Source organism: Pipistrellus kuhlii, unplaced genomic scaffold (genome assembly GCF_014108245.1).
Source record: "Pipistrellus kuhlii isolate mPipKuh1 unplaced genomic scaffold, mPipKuh1.p scaffold_m20_p_21, whole genome shotgun sequence".
Lineage (NCBI taxonomy): Eukaryota > Metazoa > Chordata > Mammalia > Chiroptera > Vespertilionidae > Pipistrellus > Pipistrellus kuhlii.
Window position 1 is genome coordinate 10,473,986 of NW_023425520.1, and position 12,734 is coordinate 10,486,719.

Below are 12,734 nucleotides of genomic sequence, written 5' to 3' on the forward strand. Positions count from 1 at the left end.
CTTCTGGAGCCCAATTGAAGGCCAACCAGGGGCATTCGAGTGTGAAATGGAAACATTGTCGGTAATGCCGCCACTGTCCCTCCTGCTCCCCCTCTGCTCAGCCACCTCTCTCCACAGACACACCTCAGCTGCCCTGGCTTTGATTTCTGAGGTGGTGGAACTGGAGCAGAACAGGGTGGGGACACTAAGAGGCTGTCTCAAGGAAGGAAAGAGGATGCATCAGGGGAAAGCAGGAGATGGCAGACAAGGACGACCACAAGTGACGCTGGCACTCTTTGCACCGCTGAGTCTGACTGTGGATCCTGGAGGCTCGGCTGGGGTTGGAGTGTAGCTGAGGTCCTGGGGGTAAGGGAAGGCAGACAACAGATGCTGACCCTGTCGGTTCAGTGAATCAGAGGGGAGAGTTGGAGGACAGAGCTTTTTCTCCAAAATACCCTGGGCCCCCTCCTTTTCTTCCTCTAATCCAGTGTTTCCCAAACTTCTGACATGTGTGCCCCTTCTATAATTTTCGTAACGCTGAGTACCCCTCGTACTCATGAGAACGTAGAATTAGACACAGCTAAGCACGGTGCAGTGCATATCCCCACCAAACTTTGCTGCAACACGTACCCCCACCAAACTCTTCCCGTACCCCTAGGGGTACATGTACCACACTTTGGGAAACACTGCTCTGATCTATCACCAATGGATTTCATGCAACCCACCTGCATCTCCTCCTCTGATTGTAATCTATAAAAACAGGTGAAAAACTGCCATTCTCTGGAGCATTATCCCAATCCTTTGAGATTCTGCTACAAGGTTGGCAAAGAGATGCAGAATGCATAAGATGAACACTGCATGACTGGATCATTTTAGTGTCTTTGTGTATTTATTTAAATATATTTTATTGGTTTCAAACAGGAAGGGAGAGGGAAAGAGAAAGGGAAACATCAACAATGAGAGAGATTCATTGATAAGCTGCCTCCTTACTGAGCATCTAGAAACCTGGTCATGTGCCCCTGACTGGAATTGAACCCAGGACCCTTCAGTCCGCAGGCCCAACACGCTATCCACTGAGCCAAACCAGCTAGGGCTCTTTGTGTTTTTTTAAAAAATCATTGCAAAATTATTGAACTACTAGAGGCCCACTGCATGAAGATTTGTGCAATACGTCTTCTTCCCCTGGCTGCTGGCACCGGTTTTCCTCAGAGCGAGGCTTCTCTGCTCTGGCCACAGCCGAGGAGCCAAGCCTCTTCAGTCTTCAGTCTTTGCTTAGCGGGAACCTTCAGTCTTCACTCTGTGCCTGCACATGCAAATCAACCCACTCTTTAATTTGCATACACATTCCTGATTGGCTGGTGGGGTGTTGCAGAGGCATGGTCAATTTGCATATTCCTCTTTTATTAGTGTAGATTGAGCTACCCAGACATTCAAAGATCACTGTAATTAGTTTGGCTAGAGCATAGAGATTAGCTAATCCGCCATTATTTTTCATTTCTTTTGTTCAAAGAGTATTGAAAATCAGTTTAGTTTAAATGTCTTTCACTTTTTGTATGCCTTGTCTTACAATGAAGAGATGATTCCTCTAGTTTAATGTTAAAAGTTTTTGAAGTGTTTCAAAAATATTTTACTTACTGTAAACCTAAAATTATTGTCTTTTGGTTTATGAAGTGTGTAACTTCTGATATTTGCTCAGTTCTTTTAATGGGATTAATAATGGACTTTCCAGGTTAAGGTGTTTGATGGACTTAGCCATATATGCTGCTAAATAAACTGTCTGCCCTTTCCCCTCACTTCCTCCATATATGTAAGATTGAGATGACAGTAAAAGCGTTTTCTATACCAATTGTGTTTAAAGCTTTCAAGTAAGTTATTTAGCTTAGGGTTTTACAAAAGTTTTTTTAAACAATGCCAAGGACTCATGCTATTTTGAGATTCTAAAATTAAACAAAAAACTTATTTCAGAAATACATTTAATGCTTTGTTTTCTTGTGAGTTATGCAAATTAGCTTGAGTTAATTTTATCATGAAGCCACAAATCCTTCTAAATAATAAAGAGGTAATAAGCAAGCTGACTGTAATGCCCTCACAAGATGGCTGCCTACGACCAGGCTGGCAGGGGGTTAGTGAGGGATGACCAAACAACTGAACGAGCAGGCTGTGTGGGGTGACCAGGCTGGCAGGGGGACCATGAGGGGTGACCAGGCCGCCAAGTGGGGAGCAGTCAGGCTGGTGGGGGGTGCAGTTAAGGGTGACCAGGCCAACAGAGCTGCCTTCCCACGCTGCCCAGAGGCCTGGAGCTGCTGGGGCGGGGCGGAATGCCTGTGTATACAAATTAACCCACTATCTTTGCTTAGTTGGTTTGCATACTCACTCCTGATTGGCTGGTGTGTGTTGAGAAAGTACAGTCAATTTGCATCTTACTCTTTTATTAGTGTAGATGGCATACTCAGCTTCTCCTCTCAGAAAATCCAATAGTAATAACTTGATTCTTAAAACACTATCACTAAAATTTAAATACATAGAAAAGACAAAATTGAAGTAAGTATCAGATTATTAAAAGGACTCATCACTAGTCTTACATTTTAAAAGTTTATTGAGTAGTTTATACATGAAAAATAAAATGCATAATTAGAAATGAAAATATTGGCATTTGAAATTTGGAGAGCATAGTTGGAACTGAATGTTTTGGGTCATATATTTGTGGATGTTTATTGTCCTAGGGAGGTTTCCCCCACCATCTCCATATCTTCAAACCTTACAAACAAAAAGATGTAGAATACTTTATATCATTATAAAGTATTGTATACGGCTTCATACAAGTCACAGAGCTACTATGTTTAAGAGTTTCCCAAGGCAATAAATATATTAAAAGGACATCAATTCTAAACACTGGACAGAAATGAATGTTTTATGAACTGCTAAGAGAGAGGCTTCCCTGGAGGGCTCACTCTGCACCGTCTTTGTTCCTGGAAGACGCGGAGGCGCGAAGTGTCTAATGGGGAAGCACAAGCTCATAATCATGCTCCCCGTAGCAGGACAAAGGCCTGGTGGTGCGCGCAGTCCTGAGGATGGCGTACTCTGTTTCGGGTCCTTCCTTAAACAACTTCACTCTCTTTGTGGTGGAGTCAATGTTCTCATAGCCGTTGTCATTGGAACTCACGGAGGGCTTGTGTGCAGAGCGGGGAACAATGACCGTGTAGCTCACGTCTTCAGAACCACTGCCATCCTCATTTTCCTGCCAAGCACAAAGAAGAAAGAAATCAAGGATCCAGCCATCTATCAGATTTGAGCTCAGTCCCTCAGCCCTCCTCTTTTCTTCTCTGTTGAAGATCATACACTTCAGTGTCCCAAGCCCATGCTGCAGGCCCTGATGTCTTAGGGACCTCATTGAGCAATGCGTGTTATGCTCTGAGTTACTACTCCCTCTGCTTTCACCTCGCCTCATCCAATAAAAGAGAAAGGAAGCACACTGCTATCCCTCAGAAGACCTACAGAAAAACAGTGGCATCCTTTAGGTCTCACATGTTGAGATAGAATGTATGCAACAATCAACATTCAGCAGGTAATCAGTCAAGTCACATAACTATAAATATTTGCAAGATAAAATACAATTAATAAAATTTAAAGCAGGAACCTAAAGAAATGTCTGCTAGCCATTTCAGAACTTAGGAAATGTAATGGTCAATTCATTAGAAAGAAACATCTGAGGGGGAAAAAGGAAAGAAAAAAAAATAAAATAAAATTTAGATTTTAAAATAAACTTTCAATTGCATAGACTATGAAATAAAAATGTAAAAATTAAGATACTACAAAATAAAGTTAATAAAATGCTTGCAATGTAGAATTAAAAGGAATAAACTTTTTTTATGAGCCTGTTGCTATCCACCATGTTCATAAATATGAATGTTAATTCATGGACAGAAAGTTTGGAAACAAATGGATAGTTAAAAAGAATGGGTGTTTTATGGTGGTCAGATTATATATGTGTATTTATTTGATTAACTTATTTTTGTTATACTAGTTTTGAAAATTAAAATAAGGCTTCAGTAGAATTATAACAACAAGAACTTTCAATCATCTAAATCAAAGCATTTTTAAAAATTTTAAATTTATTTTTGTTTCTGCATTAAAATTATCAAGAATATTATTTCAAAGACATGATCAATGCACTTAGAAATTTCAGGTAAAAGAAGACCTACAGCCATGCTTATATAGAGGCATCTGAATTTTGACATTTATCAGATAAAGGTAATGTTTTTATTACCTGATTAGAGGTGGATAAAACTTCATTACCTAGAGGATAAGAAATAAAAGAAACCAACCTAAGAATTTTGGACCATCACAGTTTGGGGGTGGGGCGGTTAAAGGGTACAATGCAATGGTTAACTGTAAAGAGGCCCATCTCACACTGAGCCATATCATTACAGAGCTTTTCAACTCCAGGACAAGACCACGGAAGAACATATGCTCTGAAGCAGCATCCATACTATGTTTCTGTGTAACCAAAGCTGTTGAAGAACAGTGGATTTTAGAATTGGGTAACACAGTTTTGCCCACAAGCATGCTATGAAGACAGAGTATGGCAAGTATGAAGGAAGAATGATTATAGTTATAAATTTAAGATATAACTTCTATAAAAGTATCACAGGAAAATCATATTTTTAAAATGAATAATCATTATAGCGATAGGTACTGAAATAAGAGTAAGTTCTTCAGATTAAATACAAGATACAGACTAAGGTTGATTACATATATGAATACTGAAGCAATTTATACAGATGTTAATCTGATATCCACTGCTAATATATTTTTTCTTTTTTTTTCTTTTCTACCATTACATATATATTTTTAATCCTCACCCGAGGATATTTTCCAATGATTTTTGGAGAGGATGGAAGAGAGAGAGAAAGACAGAGAGAGATATCAATGTGAGAGAAGCACATCGATTGGTTGCCTCCTGCCTAAGCCCTGACCAGGGTCAGGGAGGAGCCTGCAACATAGTATATTCCCTTGATTGGAATTGAACCAGGATTCTTCTGGGTGACCTTCCGGATGAGGGCTGCGAGGGAAGCGGGGTCCCAGGTGCCAGAGGGAAGCCAGTGCCGGCAGCCGGGGGAAGGAAGGCCTGCTCTTGCATAAATTTCATGCATCGGGTCTCTAGTACGTTAATAATTTCTAATAACTAATCATTCTGCACTAATAAAAAGTCATGCTCAATGCAGTACTTTCAAATATAAAATGCTACATATATCCATAAAACCACTTATCTTCATAAATGCAATAATTTAAACAAATATGTCTTGACTTTAACAGTGTTTTCTAATCATAAACTGAGGACATTGTGTAGCCTAGACTTATGATTCAGTTGTAGCATTAGAAACAGCAGTTTGGAGGACCAAGTGTCAGTGTGACAGGCATCAGAAAATCAAGGACCAGGGGTCCCACTGTTGGTGCTGAAGATGTTAAAATGTATAGAAACAAGCGTAGTCTCAGATTTAAAACATGGAGTATGCCATTATGAAGCTAAAGGTCAGTTGAATTAACCTTCTGAGTAGACTCCTTATTTGAAGTTGGGGCATTGATTGGAAAAAAAAAACACGACCCTTAGAATCAGAATGGGCACAACTGGGAGAAGGTCTGAGGACCGCCATTGAGCTGAATGCCAGCCTCCAGCAAGTCCTCCTGTCAGATGAAGTGCTCCCTCTGGTCTTGGGTAATGAATTCTTCCTTCCTTGACTGAAAAGAGGAGACTCGGCTTCTTTGTTTTTTCCAGCTTCTAGAGGTTGCACTCATTCCTCGGATCCTGGCTCTCTGTGCTAGCGACCCAAGACCAGCAATGGCAGTCCAGTCCTTCTCCCATCACTCCAGCATGGCACGTCTCTTCCGCATCTCTCTTCCACCTGGTAGGGACCTTTGTGTTTACCAGTGCTTACCTGGGTAATCCAGGATACTCTACCCACCTTAGTACCCTTAGTGGAATCACATCTTCAATGTCCCCTTGGTCATGGTTTTTTAAAAAAGGATTCAGAAGATCGCAGCATAGGTCAACACCTAAACTGCAGCCTCGCACAACAATTTCAAAAATACAACTGAAAGACAAAACAAACATCATCCAGAACCATAGGAAAGCTGACTGACTGGAAATTCTACAACTAGAAGGAAAGAGAAAACCACAAGGAAAATCAGAGGAGCTGTAAAAGCCTGAGGTACAGAGATACGGGCGCGAGAGCACGCATGTGGAGAGGAGGGGGTGGCTGAGTGCCTGGCTGGTGTTCTGTAGCGGGAAGGAGATAAAAGCTCCGACTGTGCTGAACCCCAGTTCCGGGCAAGACCCTGGGAACCCAGGCTCATACAGGGAGAATCGGGGCTATAAGGTGGAAACTCAGGGGAGCGGCGAAAGGCAGAACTCAGGAGGTGTGCACGTGAATGAGCACAGAGGATGGACTGTTGACTGTGCCGCTGGATTGTCCTAGCAGGAAGGAGACAAAAGCTCCAGACTGTGCTGAACCCCAGTTCCAGGAAAGAATCTGGGAATCCAGATTCATTGGGGAAGAGACTAGAGTGTCTGGCAGCAGGTGAAAAACAAGGGCACCTTTCTCTCAAAGGTGCTTGCAGCGATAGGGTGGGGCTGACAGGAAGCCAAGGATGTAGGCTCCATTCTGAAACTCAGCCCCATTCAAGCTGAGCACAGAGGCTTTTACAATTTTGCAAGTCTAGTCTAAAAGGCTATCTCCTGGTATAAACACAGCTGATCCTCACAGCCAATTGGCCTGGAAGTCAAATCCTCTCACTGATACCAACTACAATCAAGACTTAACTATTGTACAACAAGGCTGTACACACAGCTCACAAAGGGGTGCACCAAGAGTGTCCACCTCAGGTAACTGGGGAGGCTGAGCCACTGGCCCATAAAGGACACCTAGCACACAAAGCTACCCTAACAACTCAGGAAAGCAGTGAAAATGTGGAGACAAAAAAATAAAATAAAAAAATAGATCACAAACGAAAGAAATGGAGGAAAACAAACAATTGGAGATAGAGTTTAAAACCACAGTTATAAGGTTTTTCAAGAATTTCCTAGAAAAGGCTGATAAGTTTAGCAAGACCCTCAAGGATATGAGAGAGACCTTCAAGGATATGGAAAAGAACCAACTAGAAATTAAACATACACTGAATGAAATAAAAAATATTATCCAGACACCCAACAGCTAATTAGAGGAATGCAAGAATCAAGTCAAAGATTTGAAATACAAAGAAGCAAAAATCACTCAACTGCTAAAACCGGTTTGGCTCAGTGGATAGAATGTCGGTCTGTGGACTGAAGGGTCCAAGGTTTGATTCTGGTCAAGGGCATGTACATTGGTTGCAGGCACATCCCTGGTGGAGGGTGTGCAGGAGGCAGCTGGTCAATAATTCTCTCTCATCGATGTTTCTAGCTATCTATCCCTCTCCCTTCCTCTCTGTGAAAAATCAATAAAATATATATTTTTAAAAATCACTCAATTGGAAAAGAAAAAAGAATCCAAAAATTTGAAGATAGTGTAAGGAGCCTCTGGGACAATTTCAAGTGTACCAACATCAGAATTATGGGGATGCCAGAAGAAGAGAGAAAGCAAGACACTGAAAATCTATTTGAAGAAATAATGGCCAAAAACTTTCCCCACCTGGTGAAAGAAATAGACTTACAAGTCCAGGAAGCACACAGAACCCCAAACAAAAGGAATCTAAAGAGGACCACACCAAGACACATCATAATTAAAATGCCAAGAGCAAAAGAGCAAAAGACAAAGAGAGAATCTTACAAGCAGCAAGAGAAAAACAGTTAGTTGCCCATAAGGGAGCACCCATATAATTGTCAGCTGATTTCTCAACAGAAACTATGCAGGCCAGATGGAAGTGGCAAGGAATATTCAAAGAGATGAATAGCAAGAACCTACAACCAAGAGTACTCTACCCAGCCAAGCTGACATTCATAATTGAAGATCAGATAAAGAGCTTCACAGATAATAAAAAGCTTAAGGAGTTCATCAACACCAAACTGGTATTATTATATATGAAATGCTTAAAGGTATTCTTTAAGAAGAGAAAGAAGAAGAAAAAGGTAGAGATAAAAATTATGAACAACAAATACATATCTATCAACAAGTGAATCTAAAAATCAAGTGAATAAAAAATCTGATGAACAGAATAATCTGGTGAATATAATAGAATCAGGGGCATAGAAAGAGAGTGGACTGACAAATCTCAGGAGGGAAGGGATGTGGGGGGTGCAAGAAGAGACTGGACAAAAATTGTACAGCTATGGATGAGGACAGTGGGTGGGTGAGGTAAGGGCTGAGGGTGGGATGGGAACCAGGTGGAGGGGAGCTATGGGGGGCGGAAAAAGAGGAATGACTAATAATCTGAACAATAAAGATTTATAAGAATAAGAATAAGGAGGAGGAGGAGGAGGAGGAGGAGGAGGAGGGGAAAATAGAGGATTCAAATGCATAACTTTTGGGGCTTTTATTCTGCCTACTGCACACGTATTCTATTTTATTCAAAAATATGAAAATATTTAAAGATTTAAGAGTATAAGAATATTAAAGTGGATATGTTAATGTAACCTTATTATCTCTCTGACAATAGCCCATAAAATGACAAAGAAAACCTTTCCTCAAGGCCAGAGAGAATACACCAGTGAGCACCATGTTGTTTCTGAAATGCTATTTCACTTGCCGTTTATTGTTTTGTAAAGCCCTTCTGTGATTTATAAGGCCTTAGTGCATGAGAATGGCTGTTCTGCAATTCAATTCAATAATTGTGATTGACCTCAGCAGTTGGTATCAGTAATTATTAAAAGCAACACTCTCCCCAGAGTGTGAGAATCTGGTCTTAGTTATAGCACCTGGTCTGGCTTAGAGGCAGAGAGGGTTAATATATGGACACAAATGGCCCACAATATGCATGGTGAAAGGTTTATTAAAGTTTACCTGTGGTCACCGGCATGGAGAGGCCAGCCTAAATGACAGCTTAAACAGATCATTGCAAAGAAAATGAGGAATGTACTCATAACTGATTTGGCTCAGTGGATAGAGCCTCAGCCTGCAGACTCAAGGGTCCTAGATTTGATTCCGGACAAGGGCATGTGTCTTGTTTGAGGGCACATCCCCAGTGGTGGGTGTGCAGGAGGCAGTTGATAGATGCTTCCCTCTCATTGATGTTTCTAACTCTCTATCCCTCTCCCTTCCTCTCTGTAAAAAATAAATAAAAATATATATGTATTTTTTAAATGTGGAATGTAGACTCTGACCTGTGATCCAATGGCTCCTGGAATACATAAGCAGAAATAACAGACACTGGCTCTTTAAAGATGCGGTGGAGTCGGCTCTGGATCTGGCTCTCAGCTCCTTCCAGAACCAAATTGGAAATACAACTAAATTGGGGAATAATCACCCTGAATTATTAACTAAAAACTATCTGAAGAGGAGACTTATTTATTTTTTTAAAATATATTTTTATTGATTTCAGAGAGAAAGGGAGAAGAAGAGATAGAAACATCAATGACGAGAGAGAGTCATTGATTGGCTGCCTCCTGTACGCCCCACACTGGGGACTGAGCCTGTAACCCAGGCAAGTGCCCTGACCTGGAATCGAACCATGACCTCCTAGTTCATAGGTTGATGCTCACCCACTGGCTGGGCTTAGAAGATTTTTAAACAAGGACTGACAGAAGAGGCCACCTCGAGGATGGTAGGAAGGGTGGAGATGTGATAGGGGCTGGGCCTGCTCCCACAGGCAGTGGCTGAGGCTATGGAGGGATATCTCAGCAGCGAGAGGTTCCCTGAGAGGCACAAAGGCTAAACGTCAAGCCCGGCTACCCAGCCCAGAGCGCCGGAGCTGAGAGCAGGTGCACAGGTAGCATGCAGCTGTAAAAGGTGCAGGGTTTCTGCATGCCAGGGAGAGGTGCAGCCCATTTGAGATAAGGGCACCCTCTTAAAGGGCCAACTCACAAAATTTTGTTTGTAGCCACTCACCCTGGGCTCAGGTGACTCATGTCTGTCACCCGAGGAGAATCCGGGGCTGTGGTTTTGGGGAACATGTGGAGGAACAGCCACCAGGATCCCTGTACTGAGTCATCCTCCAATACTGGGGCAGAAGGGTCCTGTCTGAGCAGTATCAGCCTGGGGAAAAGCAATTAACCCACCCTCTGGAATCCTGCTCCCCACAGAGCAAATATTAACTCTGCTGGGGAGTCAGTGGCACCAGCTAGGACATAGCAGTCTGGGCAGACTCGGGGTGTATCAGTGACTAGCTGTGGGACTATGTCATGCCTTCCAATTGCCCACGAACCTGACTGGTGCTTTCCTTTCATGAGAGATCTAATAGACACACCCTCCCAACTTCTGGACTCCAGAGGCCCCACCCACCTGACTACTAGAGCCCTGTTCTGCCAAGGTCAGGGAGAAATCCGAGACAGACTCAGATGTGTTTTTATGGAAGGAGATAAACAATAACATCCCTCCATCCCTCCATCCCACTTCTCCATGTTCCATCATCAATAGCTCTCAACATTAAAGGCAACTTCTAGTTTGTACATACATTTTCATTTTTTACTGTACATTTTATTTCATTTTTGTAAAATTTTAATTTCCATTTTATGTGTTTTTTAAAAGTGTTTATAGATTAAACAGTACATTAGACATGCACTGTATACAAGAAAGGTTAAAACAGGGAGCCATTGAGTGTCTTGAATGGATTAATTCAAATTTACATTATTTCTAATGGGGAAAAATGATCCGGTTTTCAAACAAATCGCTTCTTAAACAGCTGTCTGAAATGAGTTAAGTTCAAGAACCAAGGTTCTACTGTAGAACAATCAACTGAATAACCAACCAAAGACTAGCTGAATAGAAGTCTTATAGCCAAGGATCTAAAGAGGAAGCCACGTCATGAATGGTAGGAAGGGTGGAGGTGTGAAAGAGCTGGCCTTGGGTGGCGGCTGGGATTCCAGGGAGATATCTCAGCTGCAAAGGTCCCCCTGGTAGTTTTTAAACAGGTTTAGGGCCTGTCTCAGGGAGTGCCAGACATTGACTAGCACTGGAGTCCCTCCCAAAAGGCCTCAGAACAGACAGAACCAGTGCCAAGGAACTTAGTAAGAACTTCAACAGCCTGAAGTGGACATGAAAGGACCCCAAAAAGAACCAGTCACAAATGAAGAACACAGTATCTGAAGTAAAGAATACACACAAAGGAATAAACATAGGGTGCATGAAGCCAAAGGTTGAATCAGCAATTTGGAAGACAAGGTAGCAGAAAACACCCAATTAGAGTAGCAAAAATTTAATTTAAAGAAATGAGGATGGCATAAGGGACCCTTGGGACAACATAAAGCATAACAACATCCAAATCATATGGGTACCTTAAGGAGAAGAGAGAATGCATACTGGTGGAAATGCAGACTTGTAACTGGACAACCAACCAGTCCAGACTGCCTGTCACTACTTCAGCCAATTAATCAGAGACAGGGTTGAATCATATATGAGCGTTTATTTCAGTCCTGCTTGCAGTATGGGAGAACAACAGGTCATCCACAAAAATCTGCTCTGCCTCTCCCCGTAAGCCAGCTGCTTATATTGGGTAGAAGGACAAAGATTACGTGGAAAAGTAGGAATTACAGGCATGGGAAAGTAGGCACGGAATTATCATCATGTGGGCTTGGGGAGGAGGGTTGCAGAAGGATAGGCACCTGGGACCAGATTACAGGCAATAGGGGCTGGGATTGTAAAGAGCAGGTGCCTCCTGAACTAGATTGTTTCAGCCCTGAGGTTGTAACTCTTTCCATAATGATAGGCAATTCTCAGAAGGAGGAAGTTAGCTCCCATTTCCCAGGGCATACCACTCTCAGCGAGGTTAGAATGTGCTTCTTCTAATCAGAACAGAACCGTCATGGTTCATAGAGCATGGTTAATATTTCTTATAATTGCCACTGGTCCCAATATTCTATTTCTTCCCCTAACAGATTGGTGCAGCCACTTTGGAAAGCAGAATAGAGTTTTCTCATAAAATTAAACATGGAACTGTCATGACCCAGTGATCCCACTGATGGAAAGAATATATGCACCCATATGTTCATTAAAACATTATTTTTAATGGCCAAAATTTGGAAGCAGCCCAGGTGCCCATCTACACTAGTAAAAGAGAAAGATGTAAATTGACCATATCTTCACGATGCCCACCAGGCAATCAGGAGCGAATATACAAATTAATCCAACAAAGATGGCGAGTTCATTTGCATATGCAGGTGCTGAGCAACTGGTGGCAGGCATTCCACATTGTCCCAGCCGCTCTGTGCCTCTGGGCAGCGTGGGAAGGCAGAAAGGTGGCTCCAGGCCAGAGCAAAGGCAGTGCCAGCAGCCAGGGGAAGGAAGGACCATTTTTGCATGAGTCTTCATGCATTGGGCTTCTAGTCAGTAGATAAGTGGATAAAAAAGCTGTGGTACAGTCTAGCCTATTTGGCTCAGTGGATAGAGCATTGGCTTGTAGACTGAAAGTTCTTGGTTCAATTCTGGTCAAAGGCCTGGGTTATAGGCTCAGTCCCCAGTAGGGGGCATGCAGGAAGCAGCTGATCAAATGATTCTTTCTCATCATTAATGTTTCTATCTCTCTCTCCCTTGCCTTACCTCTCTGAAATCAATAAAAATCCTATCCTATATAATTAAAGGGTAATATGCAAATCAACCAAATGGCAGAACAACTGGTTGCTATGACAT

General features: G+C 42.2%; 1 protein-coding gene across 1 annotated transcript in view; it reads right to left on the bottom strand.

The window, feature by feature from the left end:
- Positions 1–2,561: 2,561 nt before the first annotated feature.
- The window catches only part of GCSAML (germinal center associated signaling and motility like), a 43,916-nt gene continuing 33,743 nt past the window's right edge, over positions 2,562–12,734 (bottom strand). Inside the window, exons 3-4 of the mRNA XM_036450435.2 lie at positions 4,247–4,275; positions 2,562–3,217 (exon numbers count right to left, since the gene is read on the bottom strand). Of these exons, the coding sequence (XP_036306328.1) occupies positions 2,975–3,217; positions 4,247–4,275 (272 nt within the window). The 3' untranslated portion in view covers positions 2,562–2,974. The remainder of the gene's footprint in view (positions 3,218–4,246; positions 4,276–12,734) is intronic.